Source organism: Tursiops truncatus, chromosome 5 (genome assembly GCF_011762595.2).
Source record: "Tursiops truncatus isolate mTurTru1 chromosome 5, mTurTru1.mat.Y, whole genome shotgun sequence".
NCBI classification, from domain to species: Eukaryota; Metazoa; Chordata; class Mammalia; order Artiodactyla; family Delphinidae; genus Tursiops; species Tursiops truncatus.
In genome coordinates, this window is record NC_047038.1 from 91,100,424 (window position 1) to 91,126,680 (window position 26,257).

General features: G+C 36.3%; 1 protein-coding gene across 2 annotated transcripts in view; it reads left to right on the top strand.

The window, feature by feature from the left end:
• USO1 (USO1 vesicle transport factor) overlaps positions 1-26,257 on the top strand; it is a 92,011-nt gene that overhangs the window by 51,839 nt on the left and 13,915 nt on the right. Inside the window, exons 8-16 of one of the 2 annotated variants that reach the window (XM_019932734.3) lie at positions 711-831; positions 8,904-9,082; positions 14,791-14,931; positions 16,771-16,859; positions 17,256-17,410; positions 18,021-18,232; positions 19,884-19,904; positions 25,582-25,692; positions 26,034-26,152. In XM_019932734.3, coding sequence (XP_019788293.1) covers positions 711-831; positions 8,904-9,082; positions 14,791-14,931; positions 16,771-16,859; positions 17,256-17,410; positions 18,021-18,232; positions 19,884-19,904; positions 25,582-25,692; positions 26,034-26,152 — 1,148 coding nt within the window. The remainder of the gene's footprint in view (positions 1-710; positions 832-8,903; positions 9,083-14,790; positions 14,932-16,770; positions 16,860-17,255; positions 17,411-18,020; positions 18,233-19,883; positions 19,905-25,581; positions 25,693-26,033; positions 26,153-26,257) is intronic. The other variant, XM_019932735.3, reaches the window with a different exon arrangement.

Genomic DNA, 26,257 nt, shown 5'->3' on the forward strand with positions numbered 1-26,257 from the left:
TTGTTGTTTGATAGTGAAATAAGCAGAAATGGTTAACAGTGACTATTTCTTGAATAATAAAGAAGTTGCAAAATATATAACCTAAATCTAGCTCAACAGGAGCTGAGAAAACTAAAAATCAGAAGCAAAGACTACTGAGAATTGTCTCATACTAGACATGGTGTTCATGAGGCATGAATTCTCATTCTTCTTTTTTTCTATCAACTTAGAATCAAGTTTTGGGAATTTCCGGGCCAGATAATTACAAGAATATCTGAACATTCCCTGCTAAAATGTGGTGATGTTTATTGATTTATATTATTGATTTCACAATTTTTTATTGTTACTATTGTGAAGCATGTACCGAGGCATTACTGAGGCAAATATAATCATGTTCAACTCTCTTAGACCACAGTGAAAGCCAGGTAATGAATGATTGATGAATTGATGAATATGCAAGAATTGTTGTATATTTATATTGTACGGTGAAAAGAGAACTGAATTAGGAATTGGTAGACGTGGGTTCCAGTCAAGGATCTGTCTTTCAAGATTTATATAGCTTAGGGAGGTAAATTGCTCACCTTCTCTGTCCTTGTTTGCCCTATCTATAAAGGGAAGGAGTTGGACTTGTGAAATTCCTGCCACTTCTAAAACTCAGTGGTTTTTAAAGTAATTTTTAAATGTCTTGTAAAAGTTGTATTCCACTAAACATTATCTTTCTTCTCCATAAGGGCGTCTTACTACTACAGGCACTAACAAGAAGCAATGGAGCAATCCAGAAAATTGTTGCTTTTGAAAATGCTTTTGAGAGACTACTGGACATTATTACCGAGGAGGGGAACAGTGATGGAGGTATAGTATGAAGAGATTGATTTGGAAAGATTCCTTTTGTTCTCACGGACTTGTTAACTTTTCAGGAATGCAACTGAAGGGAGAAATGAGGACATACATTTTCTTTGTTGTTTTGTTAGATGTTGAGAGAGGCTTCCCTGAGGGAGGATGGATACTTTATATTCTTTCTTTCTTCCATTATGGTGTGTCGAATATGGATTTCTTTTTATTTATCCTGTTTAATATTTGTTAAACTTCCAGAATCTGTTGATATCTTACATCATTTCTGGAAAATCTCAGCTGTGTCTCCTCAAATACTGCTCCATCACATTTTTTCCTATCTTTCTGAACTCAGATTCAGTTCTCTGTCATATGATTAGATTCTCACTTTATCATCTTACTTTCTTGTCTGCATTTTCTTTTTATCTTTCAGGCTTTCTTCTGGATTATTTCTTCTGACCTGTTTTCTGTTTAAACGATTCTCTCTTCACCTGTATTTGATCAGCTTTTGAATGTGTCCATTGAGTTTTAAATTTTTCTTTTCTAGAAGTTCTGCTTGTTTCTTTGGCAAATTTGCTAGGTAATTTTTTTGTAACTTCGTTTTCTCTGCATGTATTTTCAACTTATCTTTTATTTCTTTGAATATAAGAAACAATTACTTCACGATCTCTGTCTGATAATCGCAGTATTTTAAGTCTTTGTGGGTCTGATACTTTGCTCTGCTGGTTCTGACACATGGTACAACATTTTCTGTGTACATGGTTCTCTTTGACTATGTTTTGTGTCGTACTTAGCAGAATTACTTATAGGAATTTGAATCCTAGGATGAAAGTAATTTCTTGCAGAGAAAATGTGCTTGTTTCTGCCAAGCCCTGGGGGTGCAGTTTGTCTGGGATCACCTCATTCCAGATTGAAGGGTTGATATTCCCTGGACTACTCAGGTAATGCTACAAAACCTATGAGGACTAGTTAACTTTGCATTTTTTGCACCCTGAGGATATATCCTTTTTTTTTTTTTTTTCCTTAGGATATATCCTTTTGAGGTCCCATTTTATTAGGTGAAAAGTTTTCTGTTAGATTCCTTCCCTACCTTGTGTATACCCTTGGCTTTGGTTTGTTTTCCCTCTGTCCCATGAGACTGTCAAAATAAAAAGTTTAGATTTATCAAGATTGAGAAATGTACTGCCAGCCAAAAGGTACTTTTATACTTAACTATCTGTATAGATATCCATTTTCTTGTCAGTTTTAGCCTGCTGTACTATCAGTTCTTCGTTGCTCCTAGGCTTTTTTTTTTTAATTCAGCATTTTTGTTGTTTTTAATGAGCAAATGATAAAAAAAAAAACCTAGCACTAGCGTCAGAGGAGAAAAATGAGTTTATTTGCATTCACTGAACTGGGGTTAGCAAGTAGTGTAGTATAGGTGACAGTTGGCTTACTAATCTGGAAGGCAGGGCCAGCCTGGTGATAAAGATTTGAGAGTCTTTATAATATAGGTAAAACAAAATTAGATAAACAAGAAAGATTAGATGAGTCACTTAGAGTAAGTGAAGAGTGAGAAGGGAAGTGCTAGGACAAACCCTAAGGAATACAAATTGTTAAGAGATCATAGAGGAAGAGGTATCGGTAAAAGAGACTGAGAAGAAACAGGCTGCGAGGCAAGAGGAGAACCACACTTAGAAGGGTTGGGGGAATTGGTAGCAGTGTAAGAAGTCACTGAGATATCAAGATAGGACAGAAATGTATCTGTAGGACTTAGAACATAGACATCATTGGTGACCTTGGGGACAGCATTTGTGTTTAGTGGTTGCCTCAGAATCAAGATTGTAGTGTCAGAGGAGTAAGTTAGAAGAGGGAAAATAGAATAGCAGAGAAAACTCATATCAGGAATTTGGTAAAGTCAGGGGAGAGCCAGGTGAACAGAACTGGAGGTTGACAAGGAACTATTTTTCTTTTCTTAAATTTTTTTTTGAGATATGAAATATTTCAAACATACAGAAAACAATAGAAAATAGCATAACAAACACTTGTGCACCTACCATCCAGTTCTTTTAAATAAAGTATCCTTCTGAATATAATCTCACAACTTACTGTTTTGGTTTTTTTTTTATTAATTTTTTTTTTTCCGCCACACGGCATGCAGGATCTTAGTTCCCCAACAAGGGATTGAACCGGCACCCCCTGCAGTGGAAGCTCGAAGTCTTTACCACTAGACTGCCAGGGAAGTCCCACAACTTGCTGTTTTTAATTCAACATTGTGTTTCTGAGATTTATCCATGTTGATACATGTTACTCTAGTTCATTTATTTTAAGTGCTATATATTATTCTGTATTATGAATATACTATGATCTATTACTTTCTGATTGAGTTGACAATTAGGTTGTTTCTATTTTTACTAGTATAAACTGTTACAGTGAATGGTCTTTATGTATTTACTTGTGTGTTAAGTTTCTCTATATACCTACAAATAGAGTTGTACTTTTTTCACCATTACCAGATATTGTCGAATGGCTCTCTTAAGTGGTTTTATCAACCTATACTCCATCAGCAGTGTTTTCAAGTTCCTGTTTCTTCACATCCTTGTCAGTCCTTCCTTGCCAATTTGATGAGTGTGAGATAATGTCTTATTGAGATTTTATTTATTTAAATTAATGAGATTAAGCATATTTTCATGGGAGTAGTCACCATTTATTTTTGTTTATCTTTTACCCCTCTGAATTACCTTCTCGCCCGTTTTTGTATAAGATCATTTTTCCTTTTCCAGTTGATTACTGGGAGTTCTTTATGTATTCTGGATACTAATCATTTGTTGATTATACATGTTTCAGTTATCTTCTATTAATTTGTTTATAGTGTTTCTATTAAAGTTTAAAATTTTAGCGTAATAACATGTTGGGTTTTTTTTAATAGTCTATGCTTTTATGTTTTGTTTAAGAAATCTATCTCTACCTCAAGGTCATAAAGAGTTTCCATCACTTTCTTATACTGAAGGCTTTTAAAATGTGTCTTTTACATTTAATTAATAGGGATTTTGCATTTGAATGATGTTATAAGATTTGTGATCAAATTTCCATATGTGTGAAGGTCTGTTTCTCAGTTCTCTGTTATGTTCCATTAGTCTGTCTAGTTCTACACTAAAACCACACTCTTTTAATTACAAAAGCTTCATAATAATATCCTATCTATTAGAATATAGGAAAAATTTCCTATCTTGGCCCTCTTCAGAATTGTCTTATGCGTCTTTCCCTTTTATTCTTCATATGAATGAAATTCTTTGCTAGTCAAGTTATCTGAAAATCCTAGTTGGGATTTTGATTGGAAATATATTGAGTTGTTTGGGTTTTTTTTTTTAAGTTATTATTTATTCATTTATTTTTGGCTGCGTTGGGTCTTCGTTGCTGTGCACAGGCTTTCTCTAGTTGTGGCGAGCAGGGGCTACTCTTAGTTGCGGTGCGCAGGCTTCTCATTGCAATGGCTTCTCTTGTTGCGTAGCACAGGTTCTAGGCATGCGGGCTTCAGTACTTATAGCACGCGGGCTCAGTAATTGTGACTCGTGGGCTCTAGAGCACAGGCTCAGTAGTTGTGGCACACAGGCTTAGTTGCTCTGCGGCATGTGGGATCTTCCCGGACCAGGGCTCGAACGCATGTCCCCTGCATTGGCAGGCAGATTCTTAACCACTGCACCACCAGGGAAGTCCTGGAAATATATTGAGTTTAAAGATTAAGGAGAATCGTCATTGACTTTTTCTATCCATGAACCCAGGTATATCTTTTAATCTATTCAGGTCTTCTTTTATGTCTTTCAGTAATGTTTTATAATTTTGAGCACAAGAATTGTATATTTTTTTTATTAGATTCATTTCTAGGCATCTTATACTTTTTGTTACATGTGAATGGGATCTTTTTTTATTACATTTTCAAATTGGTTACTACTTGATTTTTGTATATTGATCTTGTATCCAGCCATCTTATTAAACCATTCGTTCTCCTTGGACTTTCTGTGTAGATACGATATTTTCTACAAATAAGTGTAATCTTCTTTCTTTTCAGTTCTTATACCACTTTTCTTTTCTTTGTCTCATTGCACTGCTTAGAATCTTTAGTACAGTGTTGAATAGTTGCTGACTGTAATGAGAATGTTGATGTTTCACCTTTAAGTTTGATTTTTGCTAAGAGTTTTTATCATGAGTCTTGCATTTTAATAACTTTTTATTTTTTTCTACATCTGTGGAAATTATCAGATTATTCTCCTTTAATCTAAAAGGGCTTTTTCTTTAAAATGGAAGAGACTACAACAGCTGTGAGCAAGCGGAGAGGGGACAGAGATATGATATGAGAGAGAAAGAGAGAAAGAAAAGACAACAATCAGTGGTACATAATACCTGAAAAAGGAGGAAGTTATTAGAATCCACAGGAGAGGTAGGAACTGGCTGTTTAAGATAGGAGAAGAAGGAGCTCATCTTCCATCATAATGGGGGATAGTGCAGGTGAAGATGCAAGTCCTTTTTCACATTTGGTGACAGGGAGTTGAGTTGAAGGCAGAGGCATATGCTGAGAGTGAAAAAGGAGGACACAGTTGAGAATCATGGAGAAGACTGAAAATAGTCTTTTGGAGGATAGGAGAGCTTGTTGACTATTGTAATTAGGAAGATTTCCAGGCAAGGATAAAGGCCCCATTGAGGGTGTTCACCATGATTTCATAGCAGTGCAGGCTACTTGATTATGTGATCCCCTGTCTCCCCCAGTACTCAGCTGTCTAGGTACAGATATAGAAAAAAAACCAGGCAGGCAGTTTTCGACAGGATAGTGCCTTTCCAGGCGGGTGCTATGAAAAGATAGTGAGACAAGAGAGCTCAGCAAATTACCTGTAGGGTGGAAGAAATGAAGACCTATATGTGCTAAGCTAGATAAGGAAGGAAGTAAAGACAGAAGGGTTTTTAAAAAGAAGAAAGGGGGCTTCCCTGGTGGCGCAGTGGTTGAGAGTCCGCCTACCGATGCAGGGGACGCGGGTCGTGACCCGGTCCAGGAGGATCCCACGTGCCGCGGAGCGGCTGGGCCCGTGAGCCATGGCCACCGGGCCTGCGTGTCCGGAGCCTGTGCTCCGCAACGGGAGAAGCCACAACAGTGAGAGGCCTGCGTTCCGCAAAAAAAAAAGAAGAAGAAAGAAGACTTGTTGATGGGTTGAAAGTCTCAGGGAAGCCACAGAACAGATATATTGAGAATACTTGAGCTGGAAAGATGGGAGGTTTTAGTAATAGAGTAAGGGTTATCTCTGAAGATGAGGCCAAGGAACTGAGGGGTCCAGATATTAGATGGGTTGTCAATGAAATTGAAATCAAGAGTGACAGCAGAACATGGAGATAGAAAGAAGACTCCGAGTGAGGTGCTGGTGTTTGCAGTGAACAAGGAGTAGTGACCATGAATTTGTTACAAAACTGCAGTGAGGACTAGTAGTAGATGGTACAGCCAGATGGCCTGAGCCTCAGTGAGTAAAAGTAATTTACTCTTAGATGAAAGAGAAAATGGTTAAGTGGGGCTTCACTAAATTGAAAATTTAGTCTGCAAAAGACACTGCTGAGAGAATGCAAAGATAAGCCACAGACTGAAAGAAAAGATTTGCAAAACACATCTGGAAAAGGACTTGTATCCAGAATGTACAGAGAACTCTTAAAGTTCAATAAGAAGTAAAGAAACAACCCAATTAAAAAATGAACAAAAGATCTGAGCAGACGTATCACCAAAGAAAATATATAGATGGTATATAGCATATAAAAAGACACTCAACATCATATATCATTAGGGAAATGCAAACTAAAACAATGAGACATCACTATACACCTATTAGGCAAAAATCCAGAACACTGACAACACCAAAAGTAAGCAAGGGTGTAGAACTCTCATGTATTGCTGATGGGAATGCAAAATGATACAACCATTTTGGAAGACCGTTTGGTGGTTTCTTACTAAGTTTAACATACTCTTAACATACAGTCCAGCAATCACACTCCTTGGTATTTACCCAAATGAGTAGAAAACTTATATCTACACAAATCCTGCACGTGAATATTGATGGCAGCTTTATTCATAATTGCCAAAACTTGGAAGCAACCAAGATGTCCTCCAGTAGGTGAATGGATAAACAAACTGTGGTACATTCAGACAATGGAATATTATTCAACGATTAAAAAGTTTTCAAGCCGTGAAAAGTCCTGGAGGAACCTTAAATGCATATTGCTAAGTGAAATAACACAGTCTGGAGAGGCTGCATACTTTATGATTCCAAGTATATGACATTCAGAAAAGACAAAACCATAAAGAGACAGTAAAAAGACCAGTGGTTGCCTGGGATTTGGGGGTAGGAAGAAAGAGGAATGAATAGGTGGAACACAGGATTTTTAGAGCAGTGAAACTATTCTGTATGATACTGTAACCGTGGGTACATGAAATTATACATATGTTGAAATCTATAGAATTTACAACACAAAGAGTGAACCCTAATGTAAACTATGACGTGAGTTAATAATGTATCAATATTCATTCATCAGTTTAACAAATGTACCACACTAATGCTAAGTGGTAATAGCAGTGGAAACTGACACGAAGAGAGTATATGGGAATTCCCTTTATTTGTTGCTCAGTTTTTCTGTAAACCTGAAGCTGCTCTGAAAAATCAAGTCTGTTTTTTGGAGTTTTTGTTGTTTTGTTTTGGTTTTGACCCTGCCGCACGGCTTGTGGGGTCTTAGTTTAGTTCCCCAACCAGGGATTGAACCCAGGCCCTCAGCAGTGAAAACGCAGATCCCTAACCACTGGACCACCAGGGAATTCCCTAAAATCTGTTCATTTTTTAAAAGCAATTAATTCTTTTTTTTTTTTGGTGGTACGCGGGCCTCTCACTGTCGTGGACTCTCCCGTTGCGGAGCACAGGCTCCGGACGCGCAGGCTCAGTGACCATGGCTCACGGGCCCAGCTGTTCTGCGGCATGTGGGATCTTCCCGGACGGGGGCACGAACCCGTGTCCCCTGTGCATCGGCAGGCGGACTCTCAACCACTGCGCCACCAGGGAAGCCCCGCAATTAATTCTTATAATCGTGCAGCTTAACTAGTAGGAGCAAAAGTGTGCATGTACTACACAGAGGAACCTACTCGCTGTGAGCATCCAGCCTCTTTTTTTCATATGCTTTGCAGAGGAAACAGAGCTCATTGGTTAGGAAGCCTGAGGAGTGGCCAGATATCTGTAAGGAGAACCAGGAGGGAGTCGTTAGTGTTTTAGAAACCAAAAGAAGAGGAAGTTTCAAGGAAGAGGCATAAAGACAGCAATGTCAAGTGCTTCTTAGCGATTAAATAATATATGATTGATTCATTCAACAAATATTTAGTAGTGACCTACCATGTATACATCTGATATCTTGTCTCTCTCTCTTTTTTTTTTTTTTTTTTGGCCTCACCACGTGGCATGCGGGATCTCATCAAACCTGCGCCCCCTGCGGTGGGAGCGCAGAGTCTTAACCGCTGGACCACCAGGGAAGTCCCGAAATGTAGACTGTTTTTTAAAAGCCATTTTACTTTCTTCTTGGAATGCTTTTCTGCATCCCACCCACTTCATGTGACTAATTCCTGCTTATCTTTCCCATTGGTGTTTATTTTATTATTATTATTTTATTTTGGCCGCACCATGTGGCATGTGGGATCTTGTCTCTATATCTGCTGAGGATACAGAGAGGTAAGTAGGACATTCCCAAATTCCTGTCTTCATGAATTAATCTAGTGAAGACAGATACTGCATAATAATAAAAGGGGCAGGCTACTGTGAGAGCATATAGCTGGTGATCCTAACCTACTCACTGGATCTTGCTAATCATTCTTGAAGAAATGATGTGTAAGCTGGATTTGAAGAAAAAATGTGAGTTACTGAGGTGAGTGGATAGTTGAAAATAGAAGTCAGGAAATCACTGGGGGACCTGAGAAGGAGCAGGCTCACTGCCATGCATACTGAAGAGATGCTGAGCACTGAGAGTTTTCTTTTGAAATGTTTGAGGATTGAATTTTCCTTCAGGTTTTATCAGCCTCAACATTCCATTCTACATTCTTTCCCCAGGTATAGTAGTGGAAGATTGTCTGATTTTGCTTCAAAACCTGTTAAAAAACAACAATTCCAATCAAAATTTTTTTAAAGAAGGCTCATATATTCAGCGTATGAAACCTTGGTTTGAAGTTGGAGATGAAAATTCAGGCTGGTCCGCACAGAAAGTGACTAATCTGCACCTAATGCTACAGGTATACTGTCCTTAGACATAAATGTGATAAGAATTTTGACAGTGATACTTTCAAAGAAAAGAAAATGGCTTGTGTTTGATAAATCCAGGATGTTGAGTTGGTTTCAGATGGGCTTTAAAAAAAAGAAAACGCTTTTAATATGGAGATTTGCAGTTATACGCAGAGATGGAGATCCCCCCACGCACACCCATCAGTTAGTTTCAATAATTATTAACATCTGGCAGTTTTGTTTCATCTTTTATCCCTCTCTCTGGCCCTGCAGGATTATTTTAAAGCAAATCCAAACATACAGTTTCCTGATAGGTTTTGCACTAGAAAATAGCAGGTTAGCTTGTTGAGTTGAATTTTTAAAATCTACTATCTTCAATTAAGGTTCTAGTATCATAAATTTTAATACTCAGAATATTAAGTTCAAAGAAATCCATTCAGTAAACATTTACTGAGAGCCAGGCCCTGGATGCTTGGAAATGAATGGTAATGTCCCTGCCCCCAAGGATTAACAGTCTTGAGTTTTAAATCTAATACAAGTTAAATTGACAAATCACGTGTAATTTTATTTAAGCTTTATGGTGAAAGCTTGGTGATGATAGACAGTAAAAGTGAAGACAGTAGGATCCCAAATGAATTCTACATCAGAGAAAATGACGAAGTTTTTAAAATATTTTACTTACTTATCCCTTTATTGAATTCCCCTTCTCCAGACCCTTAAGCTTATACGGGTCTCCCACCTTACTGACTCTCTAGTGATTCCTGTGGGTCTTCGAGTGTCTCTGAATTGTGCCTGCATCTCTGAAGTTGTGTTCCTCAAAACTAGATGGTTAATCAGACTGGTAATTAGAATCCACATATTGTTGCATGCTCTGGGAGTTGCCTGCATAGTGTTGATTGATAATTAGGGTGACCATATGGCCCAGGTCACCAGGCCAGTGTTCATTTTGTAATTACTAATAGTGTCCTCTTTCACTTCAAAAGTGTTCCAGTTTAGATAATAAATTATATAGTTAGCCTATTTAGAATATGCCTAAAAACTGTCAGGAAGATATTTTACAGGAGAACATGGGCAGAATCTTTCTATTTACACTCCCATCTTCATTGTCTATATTTTTACTTGTCAGTATTACACATTTCAAGGCCATTAGTTTTTTATGTTTTAGAAATAGTGTCCCAGTGGTAAGCTTGATATTTTTGCTCACCATTGCTTTCTTAATAAAGGAAATTCCTCTAGAAAAGTAATTTTCAAAACGTGATTAGAGAAAATGAAGGGATCTGATGATGTACAAATTACATATATGTTTCCTGCCAGAGTGAAAATTTAAACTGCTTGAGCAGCTTACTCATGTTTTATAGCTTACGGTACTACGTAAATAATTATTTTTGAAGGAAGTGTCACTTGTTAAAAAGTAAAAGTACTATTTTACCCCCTAAAAAATTTAGAATATAAATATTTATATAAATATAAATAAACAGAAAAACACAGTATTCTGGTTATATAGTAAGTTAGTTCTTTCTTTAAGTATTCTTTGCTTTTAGAAAGTGAATAAACTAGATACTAATCTTAAAGAACATAAACTTCAAAATAAAGAAACTGAGTTTAATTCACTTTAATATATTCTCCACGCAAAGACTGAGTAGTTGATGTAGTCATAGCTTCACAGGCCACAGGTTATCTTCTGCTTTTCAGCCTATTAGAGGGTTCTTTCTTGATAGCTTTATTGCTTATATTTAGGGTTGCTTGTATTTCAAGTTCTCTATTATGTACCAAATGAAAATGCATTACAATTGATGATAAACAATCCTTTTTGGATAGATATTTCCATTTAGAATTATTCATCATCACAGTTATAATTATGATGGAACTCTAGGCCACTAAAAATTGAAATTGATCCACTTAAGGGTAGTTCATTCACATTTTGCAAATTAAATTTGGGGGAAGCATCTTATTGAAAAATTTTTTAGTTGTAAAACATTTAAATTTTTTCTCGGAATGATAATTTTATGACTAATTCTACCTACAGGAATCCATTCTATGCCATTTTTGGATAGATACTGCCAGTGACTCTCAGAAAGCTTCATTACCTTATGAGAGACTCTTTTTCATTATTATTATATTTGTTGTGGTGATCTGCAATCAGTATCTTTGATGTAACTATTGTAATTGTTTTGGGGCACCACGAATCACACCCATGTAAGATAGAGAACTTAATTGATAAATGTGTGTGTTTTACTGCTCCACTGACTGACTGTTCCCCATCTCCCTATTCCCTGAGACATAACAATATTGAAATTAGGCCAGTTAATAACTTTACAGTGGCCTCTAAGTGTTCAAGTGAAAGGCAGGGTCCCATGTCTCTCACTTTAAATCAAAAGCTGGAAATGATTAAGCTTAGTGAGGAAGGCATGTTGAAAGCCTTCATAGGCCAAAAGCTAGGCCTCTTGCACCACTTAGCCAAGTTGTGAATTGGCAGAGGAAGAGTTATTGAAGGAAATTATAAGTGCTACCCCAATGAACACATGAACGATAAGAAAGTGAAACAGCCTTATTGATGATATGGAGAAAGTTTTAGTGGCCTAGATAGATGATCTAACCAATGACAACATTCCCTTAAGCCAGAGCCTATTCCGGAGCAAGGCCTTTACAACTCTCCAATTCTGTGAAGGTTGAGAGAGGTGAGGTAACTGCAGAAGAAAAGTTTGAAGCTAGCAGAGGTTCATGAGGTTTAAGGAAAGAAGCCATCTTCATAACATAAAAGTACAAGGTGAAGCAGCAAGTGCTGGCGCAGAAGCTGCAGCAAATTATCCAGATGATTTAGCTAAGATCATTAATGATGGTGGCTACACTGAACAACAAATTTTCAACGTAGATGAAACAGCTTTCTACTGGAAGAAGATGCCACCTAGGACTTTCATAGCTAGAGAGAAGCCAGAGAGAAAACGCCTGGCTTCAAAGCTTCGAAGGACAGGCTGACTGTCTTGTTAAGGGCTAATGCAGCTGGTGTCTTTAATTTAAAGCCAGTGTTCATTTACCATTCCAAAAATCCTATGGCTCTTAAGAATTATATGCCAAATCTTTTCTGCCTGTGCTCTATTAAATGGAACAACAAAGCCTGGATGACAGCACATCTGTTTACAATATGGTTTACTGAATATTTTCAACCTACGGTTGAGACCTACTGCTCAGAGAAAAAAGATTCCTTTCAAAATATTACTGCTCATTGACAATGCACTTGGTCAGCCAAGAGCTCTGATGGAAGTGTACAAGGAGATTAATGTTGTTTTCATGCCAGCTAACACAATGTCCACTCTGCAGCCCATAGACCAAGGAGTGATTTTGACTTACAAGTCTCATTATTTAAGAAATACATTTTGGTTTCTTTGTTTTTAATATTTGTTTGTTTGTTTGTTTGTTTGGCTGCACCAGGTCTTAGTTGCAGCATGCGGGATGTAGTTCCCTGACCAGGGATCGAACCTGGGCCCCCTGCATTGGGAGCGTGGGATCTTAACCACTGGACCACCAGGGAAGTCCCTAAGAAATACATTTTGTAAGGCTGTAGCTGCCGTAGATAGTGATTCCTCTGATGGATCTAGCTGCCGTAGATAGTGATTCCTCTGATGGATCTAGATTTTCAATCTAGCAATTGAAAACTTTCTGGAAAATGAAGAACATTTGTGACTCCTGGGAAGAGGTCAAAATATCAACATTAACAGGAGTTTGGAAGAAGTTGATTCCAACCATCATGGATGACCTTGAGGGATTCAAGACCTAAGTGGAAGAAGTAACCGCAGATGTGGTGGTAACAGCAAAAGAACTCGAATTAGAAGTGGAGCCTGGAGATGGGACTGAATTGCTATAATTTATGATAAAACTTGAATGGGTGAGGAGTTGCTTCTTATGGATGAGCAGAGAAAGTGGTTTCTTGAAATGGAATCTACTCTTGGTGAATATGCTGTGAAGATTGTTGAAATGACAACAAAGGATATTACAAAAACTTAATTGATAAAGCAGTGACAGGGCTTGAGAGTATTGACACCAATTTTGAAAGAAGTGTGGGTAAAATGCTATCAAACAGCATTGCATGCTACAGAGAAATCGTGAAAGGAAAAGAAAGCCGATGCACTGAACTTCACTGTTGTCTTATTTTAAGAAATTGCCGCAGACACCCCAGCCTTCAGCAACCACCACCCTGATCAGTGAGCAGCCATCAACATCAAACTCCACCAGCAAAGAGATTGTGACTCGCTGAAGGCTCAGATGCTGGTCAGCATTTTTTAGCAATAAAGTATTTTTTTAATTAAGGTTTCTCCATGTTTTTTTAGACATAATGTTATTGCACACATAAGGGACTACAGTATAGTGTAAACATAACTTTTATTTGCAATTAGAAAACCAGAAAGTTTGTGTGATTTGCTTCATTGTGATATTTGCTTTATTGTGGTGGTCTGGAAGAGAACCTGCAATATCTCCAAGGTATGCCTGTATTTTTTAAAAAGCAGGAATAGAAGGGTAATAAATTTAAAACAAAAATCAACAAATAAAAACCACCGACGTCTAACTAGAAAGGTCCAAAAACAAGAGCCAATGTGTAGTCCTAAAGCCTCTCACCTGTGACATCAATTTATTAATGAAACCTCTTGGAGAATGTCTGCTAGGCCAAACGTGGAAACATTAACTATTTCAATTCTTCATAATTTACTGATTTAACTACTGACTGAGTTTTTCCACAAATTCTAGTGATTGCCGGTCACCTTTTTATTCACGAGCAGTAAAAATAGCACTTTTCATACCCATTTTATTTTTTATATTTTATCTCCCCCCACAAAAACGTCCCCTTTCTTAGTGAAGTCATTATCTATCATATGCACCAGCTATAGCAATAAAATTGTTTTAGTCTCCTCTGTTACATCATTGATTACTTCTGTACATTTAGGGTAACATTTGTATAGCACTTTGTCATTAATAAAGTATTATCATAAATATACCATTTGATCTTGATATATATATATATATATATGTAAGATTTTGTACACACATATACATATAACTTTAGTTTTAAAATGTAAGGTATATCCAAATTTATTTTGAAGATGTAACTGTGCTGAACAGTTGTTTAAGATAACATTTTTCATGTCTCTGAAATTTCATGTTCAAGGTTAGACTAATCATAGCATCATAGAACCTTAGGGATTTAATTAGCATTAACAGTCAATGAGGCTAACGCCTTGCCTAATGCACAAATCTTCAGCCATGTCTCCAGTTGTTCATTTTACCCTCTCTTTAAATATTTCCAGTTTGGGAGGAATTTTATCACACCTCAGGCCATTCTATTTTCAAACCTGCTTTACGATTAGGTCTTTCATCCTTACTTCCATAAGAAATCTACCATCCTCTTACTTATTCATTATTCATTTTTTGAATACGGACTATGTTACAAATACTGTGCTTGTTGTTTGAGATACAAAAAATGACTGGGGCAGTTTCTACTCTCTGGGAGTTCACAATGACCCGAAGGAGATAAAATGAAGGAAATAGCATAATGTGGTATGTACTGTAACAGAACTATGGCCATGATGGCATGAAGGAAAGAGCTCCTAGATCTGGCTGAGCAGTTGAGGGAATCCTTCACATAGGTTTTCTGTTCATATAGACCAAATTTGTCTCAAGACTTTTCAGATCTTTAAAAGACAGATTTTGTGTTCTCTTTCTTTCGCAGCTTGTTCGTGTACTGGTTTCTCCCAATAACCCTCCCGGTGCTACCAGTAGCTGCCAAAAAGCTATGTTCCAGTGTGGCTTACTGCAGCAGCTTTGCACCATCCTAATGGCCACTGGCGTTCCTGCTGACATCCTGACTGAGGTAAACCAAATAAAGGCAGAGGCTGCTCTGTGGAAGCTGCAGTCAGGAAGCCTAGGAAGAATTAGATATCAGCTGAATGAAAAATAGGAATTGTTAACCATTCTTGTATGTTAAATTCCTTATTGACCCTATAAAATATTAGCATAATGATGACAGTATCAATTCCAAAAGGTGTGTTCATTCCTCAAGTTTAATAGTATATAAATAATGTTAAAGCTTAGAAGATTTCTCATTAATTTTATTGTATTCAACAGGAGTGAACAGTATGATTTATGTTTTTAATTTTGAGAAGAGTATGACTTAGTCAAGTAAGATTTGAGTCTTATTTGTAGAATAATAAATTCTTTTTCCTTGACATATGGCATTTTCTGTTTCCTGCCTATTAAGAAAAAGAAGTTAGTTTGAAGAAAAGAAAGGTTTAGTTTATTTAATTTTTTTCTCAAATTAACACATGCATATTAAAAGCACAGATAATAGTAAAAGTTTTATAGCAAAAACTGTCTTTGGACTCCCTTCTCCCTACCCTAAGCCCCACTTCCCCCCTATATAACCTTCCCACTTTACTTCTTCCTTGTCACCCCAGTAATTTGTATTTAAATCAATAATCAGGGTTTATAGTTTTATGACTATTCCAATACTGTTTCCTGCTAAGCCAAATAGAGCTCTATATCTTTTTCTTTAATAACCCTTTTTCTTTCCTGAGTTATAATAGTATTCTTTTTTCATTTTACGGATTTTCTATGTATCTATACATATTAACACTGTTATATGTGTTAATGTGTTAACACATTGTTCCGCATTCCAGACCTTCTTCCGGAAGCCCTCCATCTTCCTACTCAAATATGGGCTGCATATTCTCTATTTCTGCCACACATCTCTTATTCTGGGACTTTCATTCACCATCCTCCAACGATCCTTTTTCCTCTCTCTTAACTTGGGGATTCCTTGGTTATCTGGATTCTGTGTCTTTTTCTCCCACCCCTTTGTTCATTATCTTATTTTACTTCCTGAGAGAGGGCAAATGGCAAGATAATTTGTTTTTAGCTCTTTCATGTCATTCCTCCACCTGCGGTATGACTCTAATGTTTGGTTAGGTATGGAATTCAGAATTGGAAATCATTAACACTCAACTTTTAGAACATTATTCCAGTGTTGCTGTTAAGAAATCCGAAGCCATTTTGAATCTTTGTCCTTTTTGTGTAACCTGCTTTCTCTCTCTAGAATCTTTCTTTGTTTATGGTTTTCTGAAATTTACTGGTGATGTGCTGTACCACACACCCCACCCCCACCCCCAATAATTTTGGGGCCCTTATAAGCCAGAGACATAAGTACTTCAGTTCTCAGGATGTTTTACGTATTCCTTGACCATTTCTTTCCTCTTTTCTGTTTCTGCAACTCTATTAATAGATTGTTGGACTTTCTGGATCCAGTTTGTCTTTTTATTCTGTTTTCTTGGAGGTTTTTTTTCAACTTCATCCTTAAATTGAATTTTTAATTTGTTACGTTTTAAATTTGTTCTCTGATTTTATTTTTAAGCACCCTTTTCTTGTTTCATAGAAATGGATTCTATCTCTTAGGAGATATTAATTTTAGTTTTTTGAGATTTTAAATGCATGTGGTCACGTGTTATTTTTAGTTAGAGGCCTACGCTTAATGTTTTAAAATGTTATCTCAAGAAAGTGTTACAAGTCTATAATGCTGTCACTGATTTTTTTGGTGTCTAAGTTTTGCCATTTAAAAGCAAAAAGCAAAAGAATATAACATTTTCTTCTTTTGGAAACAGGGTTTTTCCCTTGACTGACTTTCTCTAAATTCTCTCCCCATCCCCATTCATTACAGACCATTAATACTGTATCAGAAGTTATTCGGGGCTGTCAAGTAAACCAAGACTACTTTGCTTCTGTAAATGCACCTTCAAACCCACCAAGGTAGGAAAGGGGAAATACTGAGATCCCACAGAGGAAGTGAAAACTTACTTTGGGATTTAAGGATATCTCATATACATATCTTATTCTTTTAAGAAGTTCAGTCATGTGTTTTGAAACAAATTATCTGACAAGATAAATATGTTGGTATTTAAAGAGTTTGTGGTCTTTGGAACTTACGTATTTGGGCGCAGGTATCACTTCCTAGCTATGTGCCTTAAGCAAACAGATCACTTCATTTCTCACAGCTGCAGTTATCTTTTCTGTGAAATGGAGATGAAAATAGTTACTTCCTTGTGTTCTGGCTATGGTTTTTCAGTCAGTAAAAACGACTAGTTATTGATTTGTGTACCTGGATTGCAATGTTTCTTTTTGTTCTTTTCTTTTTAAATGCAACAGACCAGCCATTGTAGTACTTCTTATGTCCATGGTTAATGAAAGGCAGCCATTTGTATTGCGCTGTGCTGTTCTCTACTGTTTCCAGTGTTTCTTATATAAAAATCAGAAAGGACAAGGAGAAATTGTGTCAACACTTCTGCCTTCCACTATTGATGGTAAATAATTTAATTCTTTTTTTTTTTTAATATTTATTTGGTTGCATCAGGTCTTAGTTGCAGCAGGCGGGCTTCTTAGTTGCAGTATGCAGGTGGGATCTAGTTCCCTGATCAGGGATCGAACCCAGGCCCCCTGCGCTGGGAGCGCAGAGTCCTATCCACTGCGCCACCAGGGAAGTCCCGTAAATAATTTAATTCTAATTTCAGTTTTAAAGTAAGTAATTGTCTTTTAAGCTTTTAATGGTAAAATATATCATAAATGTGTAGTAGATATTTAAATGTAGAATATTAGAATGTAATAGAATATTTAAAATATTGCATTTCCTTGAATTTGTTTTAGAAAGTAGTTTTTAATTAAGGCAATAATTTCTGGAGTATTACCATCAGCAGTTTGATGCCTAAAGTATTCTAATATTTCTTTGTTCTGCAACTTTTCTTCCAAAGTACTTTTTTGTCATCTTTGCATTTGTTTTTGAAAAAACAGACTTTTGAAAGTATTACTTAATACTACTAATTAGCAAATTTTTAAGTAGCATTTCATACTATTTTTGTGTGTTTGGAAAGCAACATAATTAATTTTTACCTTATTTTCTGCCTGCCATCTTTGTAGCAACAGGTAATTCAGTCTCAGCTGGTCAGTTGTTATGCGGAGGTTTATTTTCTACTGATTCACTTTCAAACTGGTGTGCTGCTGTGGCCCTTGCTCATGCTTTGCAAGAAAATGCTACCCAGAAAGAACAATTGCTCAGGGTTCAACTTGCTACAAGTATTGGCAACCCTCCAGTTTCTTTATTGCAACAGTGCACCAACATCCTTTCACAGGTAAAGTAGCCAGCAAAACTTCTCTAAGGGGGCGGGGGGAGAAAGTTTCACTTTGATGTCAGTGATACAAGGATTTAAGGATGTCCTTAGTAGATGTAGATGAAAAAGGAGAGAGGCAAGGACGGCTCATTAGCTCATTGTCACCAGAAATGGTTTTGTGGAGAGAAAGCAATAAATATTCTTATAAGAATGGTTTTGCCAAATTGTGAATAAGGTCTGCATCATGATGGGAACACATGTTCTGGACAGAAAGGTGGTTTTTTTGGATTTGTTTTCTTTTATATCATCCACACAGTTCTTGCATGTCATTTTCTGTTTCTGCTTAATAGCTGAATTCGGGTCATTTATGAGAGGGAATAGAATAGAGTGGTTCATAGCTGTGCACCTCGCTCTTTCTCTTCCCAGAGCAATTGATCTTCCTTTCAAAAAACAAAAATAAAATACCATTCCAATGCTTATATAGTTAAACAGTAAACCCCCTTGATGTTTGTGAGCTCTCAAATCCTCAAAATGCCAAGACATACAATTTACCTAGTAAGATGTAGGTAAACAACTTAAAATGTTTACATTCCTTTAGACTCCTAAGGAAAGCAGCTAAGCTTCATTGAAATGTGGATGCTAGGGCTTTTAGGAATGTCCCTTACTATTATTAGATGATTTACCCACATGTGCCAGCCTTGCTGTTAAACAATTCAGGTTCATGCTTTAGCAAAACTGTAAAGTCATAGACATTCAGATTCACTCAAGGAGAGTAAAAATGTACATAAGCCTAAAATTGATCCATCCACTGGTATTATCCTAATCCCTTCCCCCTGATATGCGGAGTCCTTCTTAGTTCTTAATTTTGCCACACTGGTTGAATTGTTTTATTGTGAGCTTTTAGAGAACATCAGTGCTATCCATATGAAGTTATAAATGAAACCTTGAAAATTAACTGTACTGAAATGGGAGTTGAACACTTCCTTTGTTGCTTAGAATAGGTTTACTTTGATTGAGAGCCTATTTTAACTTTATCATTTGTCTCTTAGTGATTTTTTAAAAGTACCCCAAAGCATTCATATCCTTACTTATTTAATACTTGTCATTCTCTTGTTGCTGTGTGTGGAAACAGCTATTCATTTCTTTGTTTTTTCTTAATTTTTTCTTGGAGTATAGTTGATTTATAATGTTGTGTTGATTTCACATGTACAGCAAAGTGAATCAGTTATACATATATCCATTCTTTATTAGATTCTTTTCCCATGTAGGCCATTACAGAGTACTGAGTAGAGTTCCCTGTGCTATACAGTAGGTCCTTATTAGTTATCTATTTTATATATAGTAGTGTGTAACAGCTTTTCTTGAGCCAAACAGAAATTAACTGCCCAACAGTCATCACCACATACTTCACTCTAACATTGCAATTACAATTAATGCATAATGAGAAATCCTCAAGATCGTGGTGTGCTACCAGTCTAAGTAATGACAGTGCTATAAAATTATCCATTCTCCTCTAAAATGTATATACATTGTTATATAATAAAAGATTAGAACTATCCTGTCCCAGATTATTGGCTTGGGTTTCTAGACACTGTATTTGAGGGATTTTTCTAGATTTACATTTCTCTAAAGCAGTAATATTTATGAATAATTTTTAATGTATAATTTGCAGGGTGATAAGATCGACCGACGGGTATGTATTACTTGTTTGGGCTTAGGCATTTTCCTCCTACAGCAAGCCTTTTTCTTTGTCTTGGGTTTTGCTGATTGGTTTTTGTAACTGCTTGTTTGAAGTTATATTCTACTCACACTTGTATGTGCCAGCAAGTTAATCTCTATCGTGGCTCTCCAGTTTTTCTCCGTGGGGTATCGTAGTGGTGTCATTAAGGACTATAGGAATGGGAATCTGAAGCTATACTGGTGCTTCCTCTGGGGATGCTTGCACTTTCTGGAATTCCTTGGTTTTGGGTTTTTGGTGTGATTTTTCACCCAAGCTTGCTTCTTTATTTCCAATGAAACCATTTCAAAGGTAGTCAAATTTAGGATTAAGAATTTTGTCTTTAATCAGTATATGAAAGAATGTGATGACTTTTATATTACTTAGGTTATTGAAAATATACAATAGTAAGTACAATTTTGTAATTTGAAAGAGTTTAAATCTCTTGAATTATTCTGGATGTAACCCACATGCTACACTACCATTGGGGATTAGTTTTTGATGCGTGTTGGGGGAGAGTGTGATTTGTGTTTGGTTTTGATTTGTTTTCTGGAGTATTTGGCACAAATGGCATGTACCTTAATTCCATACTTGGAATTTGTGTTTAGTCATGCAGTGTGGACAGTAATAACTGAGGTCCTATTAGGAATTGTATGAGCATGATTTAACACATGTTAATAACTCACACACAGACATATTTGGAAGCTTTAGCTGGCAGAATTTTTTTATATTAGGTAAAGTATAAGTATACATGTCACTCATTTAAAAGGGAAATTTTTGGAGGTATAATTTATATACAGTAAAATGCACAGACCTTAAGTGTTCAGTCTGATGATTTTTGGTGGTTGAATATACTTCGGTAACCACCACCCAAAACAAGATATAGAGCATAGTATTCAGAAACCCAAAAAGTTCCATCATGTCCCTTTCCTATTAATTCTCTGTCCTCAGAGGCCACCACTAAAAAGTGAATCTGAGGGCTTCCCTGGTGGCGCAGTGGTTGAGAGTCCGTCTGCCGATGCAGGGGACACGGATTTGTGCCCCGGTCCGGGAAGATCCCACATGCCACGGAGCGGCTGGGCCCGTGAGCCACGGCCGCTGAGCCTGCGCGTCCGGAGCCTGTGCTCCGCAACAGGAGAGGCCACAACAGTGAGAGGCCCGCGTACCGCAAAAAAAAAACCAAAAAAGTGAATCTGATCATAATATTCTAGAACCTCATTTTAATACTTAAACATTGGAAGTTTAAACTGTTAGCTTTTCATATTATTTAAATGAACAATGCACAAATACTAAACTTGAAATCCACAAAGTAGGAGTATGAGGGATTTTTATTTAGAAAATATAATTGGGGCAACATAGTAGCTTATGTTAAAGGTGATTCAGGATCGTTTATTTTGTCTGTGGTTCTCTTCCATCCTATAAAATCTTTGGTTTTGTCAGCGGTTCACAAACTCTAAGGGGCTGAGAAGAGATAGGTATTTTTTCTTGACTTAAACCTGTAAACAAACGTGTTTATGTAACACATAAACAAAATGAATAGTTTTAGCCTTTTTTTTTTGGCCACGCTGCATGGCTTGTGAGATCTTAGTTCCCCAACCAGGGATCAAACCTGCGCCCCCTGCAGTGGAAGCGTGGAGTCCTAACCACTGGACCACCAGGGAATTCCCAAGTGTGGCATTCTTTTAGCTGGTCTAGCTGTTTATATTGTAAGGAATCCATCAGAAAATGAGAGAGCACTGAAATAGAATGTTTTGATAGCTTTTATTGCTCAATTTCTAATTTTACTTGTTTGGCGGGATAGAGCAGCTTGATCAGGATTTTGTTGGATTTATATTATTATCAACATTTTATGATAGTATACTGGACAAATACTGTAACATTTTTGCACTCTCTAATAGTTTATTTTTCTTTTCATTTTGGAAAATTTCGAAAAATAGAAAGTAGAAAGAGAATAATGTCCCTCATTCTACTACCCAAAGGTAACTACTGGTAAAATTTCAGGCTTTTTTTTTCCCTATACTGTTTATTTACATAGCAGTGATCATGCATTAGATTCTATTTTGTATTCTGCATTTTTTCTTACAAGTATTTTCCGTGTTATTAAACACTAAGTCAACATCACTTTATATGGTTACACAGTATATATTTCACTAAGTAGATATACCCTAAGTTAGTTAATTGCACATTTAATTATCTCCCATTTTTCCCTGTTATAAATCATGGTTTGATGAACATCAGAATAACGTAGTCTGCACAAAAGACCATTATTACAAAGTACTCACTTTGCACGTTTACAGTATGCATGGATTTCTGTTAACGTAGCAAAGCAAGGACTTGCCTGCATTTCACTGATGTTTAAAAAAAATTATCCCAGCAATTGTATCGTTTTTTTCTTTTCCCAGTTCAAACTTCTGCCGTCTATTTTAAATTGGGGGCATTAGTTCTGCTTTTAATATGCTAGTAGGTAGAGAGTTGTAGAGTCCCAGAGTTAGAAATGATGGTAATAGTTTATAACATTTGTAGAGCACTCACTGTGTACCATGCGCTGCTTCTAAGTTCTCTACATATATTAACCCATTTATAATTCATGAGATAGGTATTAACTGTTGCCCCTGTTTAAGGATGAGGAAGAGAAGTTAAGTAAGTTGCCTGAGGTTTCATGGCTGTTGAGTTTTAGAACCGAGATATGAATCCTGGTATCCTGGCTTCAGAGCCTATCTTCTTAACCTCTTTGAGATCATTTAATCCAACCACCTCTGTGTACTAAATGAAGAAGTTGAGGCCCATGTAGCGTATTGAACTTGTCCAAGGTAAGGCAGTAGAAGATTTGGTTCTTCTAATTCCAAACCAAATGTCATTTTCACCGACACCATACTGCCACTCTCAGAATTAAAACTTTAGTCCTTTAAACTTGAAATGGATAAATACATGGTTTAGAAATCAAAATGATACACGAAGTCTTGGCACCAACCCTGTCCTAGTTCCCCGCCTCATGTTACTCTTTTCTTCTACATCTGGAAGTGTTTTTTCCGTATATGCCCTGATCTGCACCTTGATGTTTTGTTTTGTTTTGTTTTGTTTCACTTAATAGAACCTTGCACTTCTCCTTGCAAAGTAAAGTAAGATTACGGTGGGCTAGGTGCTCTCTTCCCCCACAGCCTCCCAACAGTGTGTTGTCACACTTGTACTTTTGCCAGTCTGCTGATAGGTGGAAAATGTTATCTTAGTGAGTTTTAATTTATATTTTTCTTACTAAAGGGCTGAATAGTTTCCTATATATTTATGCATCATTTGAAGGTTTTTTCATTAAACTCTTTTATCATCTGCCCATTTTTCTGTCGGGTTGTTAATCATTTCTTCTTTATAGGAACTCATATTAAGGAACTTAACCCTTGTCTGTGATAAGTTACAAATATATTTTTCCTGATAGGATCTTGGTGTTTTGCTTTGGATTTTTTTTTTTTTTGATATCAGACTTTTATCGCTTCTACATTTTAAGTCATACGTAGGCTTTCGCCACTTCAAGATGTTAAGGAATTTGCCAGTATTTCCATCTCATACTTTCTGGTTTCATTTTTGCACTTAAATCTTTGTTCTCTTTTTCTCTGAATTGTGTGAGATATGGATCCTCTGCTCTTTTGAACTGCTCTCTAGTTTTGCCAACATCTTTGAAGTCTGTCTGTAACCACTGATAGTTATATTCTGTCTTTTTCACATACTAAATTTCCATTTGTAGCTGGATCATTTCTGGACTTTCCATTCTGCTCTTTGATTTGTCTGTTCATGAGGTAATATCACCTCATTGCTCTCTTTCATTTTTTTACAGTTTCTCTAGTTATTCTAGCTTGTTTATTTTTCCATTTGAACTTGAAAAGCAGGTGGTTTCGTTCCAGAAAAAAAAAAAAAGAAAGCCTGTTGAGATTTTTATTTGGATCACATTAATTTTACAAATTAATGTAGAGTCAATATCTTCATGATCTTGAGTCGTTCTCTCTAAGAACATGTGTCTTTCTGTTGATTTGTGTCTGCTTTTGTGCTCTTAGAAATGTTTTTAAACTTTCCTCATTTAGGTTTTATAGAGTTTTGATTAGGCTCATTCCTGAGTACTTTATCTTCTTTTGTTGCTGTAGTCAACAGCAACAATGGGTGTAGTCAACAGCAACAATGGGTGTTCCATTCTATCTTCTGCCTGGTTCTAACTAGTTATGTTTGACTGTGTTCTTAAGCTTCAGTTAGACCCCAAATGACCTACTTTTCAAAATTGAATCTCATTCCATTTTTGTTTACTCAGACATCAGCCAGTGATTTGATAGAATGCCCTTGTATATACAATGTCGGTATATTTGGTACCTGCAAATGGTATTCCAGTAATAAACTTTTTATGTATAACCAGGGGAAATCAACAAAACATTCACATTTATAACTTGAGTAATTAGTTGTAAATTCTCTGTGGCACATAGTCAGTTGAGAATATATTTTTAAACTTCAGTGTACTTGGGTAACATGAAAATTTATTGTGGACTACTGTAATGACATAAAGGCAAGGAAAAAGTAAACATAATGCCTTATGTAAAAATTAAATTCATGCTGATTAATGCTTACTTGGCAAATCATTTGAAGAGGTCTAATTTGAATTTGTTTAATTAAATATTAAGTATACTTGAAAAAAGATTATGGAAAGTTCAGGATACTGACATCACGGTTCATGAAATTAGAACTGTCTGGCTGAGTGATAGGAATTTTTCAAAACACAGTAATGATTACTTTAAATCCATTCCTTGTCTAGATTTTTGAATAATTGCATTTTGGATATTTTCTGAAATTACTCCCAGAGCCATGCATTACTGTGCTAATTTCCATTATTTTGTTTCACGCAAAAATACAGGTTATGTAATATAATGTGGGCAATGGCAATATTAATGAGCTAAGAGAATATCTCATAAGGGATACAAATGTGTTGTTAAAATTCAGGAAACTAATGTTGATGGACGTGCTAGTTTTCAGTATTGTTTAACATACTTGGCAGCAGTACAGTTAGTGGTTTGAGGCACTTAGCTAATTTAAATAAATCTTTTTCTCCTTCATTAAGTTTGTGATTTCTCATTATTTGGCATTTCTCAGGGGGTTTGTAACATGGTTTATTTATTTTCTTGTTAGAGAAATATATTCGTTAATGAAATTTGACTAAATAATTCAGGAGATTATTTCTTTGTATTTTTCTTGATGTTTTTTGAAGGAGGTAGAATTTGTCCTTTTATGAGAAAATTGTTCTTAAAATTCCTATTGAAACATCATAAATTTGCCGCAAATTTATGTTTTTGTAAAGTGTTTTAGGACTGATGAAATTTTTTAAGCATCCACATCATATATGTCTTCCTTAGCATATCAGATTTTCCATTAATAGTATTTTAGATAACCTGGCATATGCTTATAAGCGTGGATCAAGTCTAATTTCTGCTCTCGGTTTATTTTGGGAAGTGCAGCCCAGAGAGTATACAGGAATGCATTCTCTTGTTCAATTTTTAAAATCCGGATACCTGACACATCTTTTATAAGATGTTAAATATCTTTTTATGCAGATGGGGAGGGATCTTAGGGCAACTTTACGTTTGAAAAAAATAAAACAAGATTTCTGCCACCTTGTTTATTACAGGGAAGCAAAATACAGACAAGAGTTGGGTTACTAATGTTGCTTTGTACCTGGCTTAGCAACTGCCCCATTGCAGTAACACATTTTCTTCACAATTCAGCCAATGTTCCCTTTGTATCCTTTATGTTTTAGTAAGATGCATGTAAGTATTTACCTTTTTTATCTTTTCTATTTCTTCTTCTCAACTAGAGTTAGCTCCATGCCCCAAATATTTGAATCCTCTTTATCTATGTAACAACTTTTTAAACTGTTAAGGTGACAACGATGCTTACTTAAGCTGTGTGGGTGTGGGTGGGTGGGTGGGTGGGTGTACGTGTACCATTGTTTTATGTTTGCTCGGACTGTGTATAGAATTTTTTGTAGAAACTCTTACATGAAATACATGTCAAATTCAAATTGTAAAACAAAGTACTCTGGTTATTATGAACCATTAGTTTTCTTAACAAAGTTTTCAGCTTACAGGACAAATTGCAGAAAATCTTGGAGAGGAAGAACAGTTGGTCCAAGGCTTATGTGCTCTTCTGTTGGGCATTTCGATTTACTTCAATGATAACTCACTTGAGAGCTATATGAAGTAAGTAAGGGGAAAATGCCAGGGGAAAATGACTTGCTGATGTCATCAAGAGATAATGAAAAATTTTTTCTGCCAAAGTATAATGTAGACCAAGCTTTTATGTTT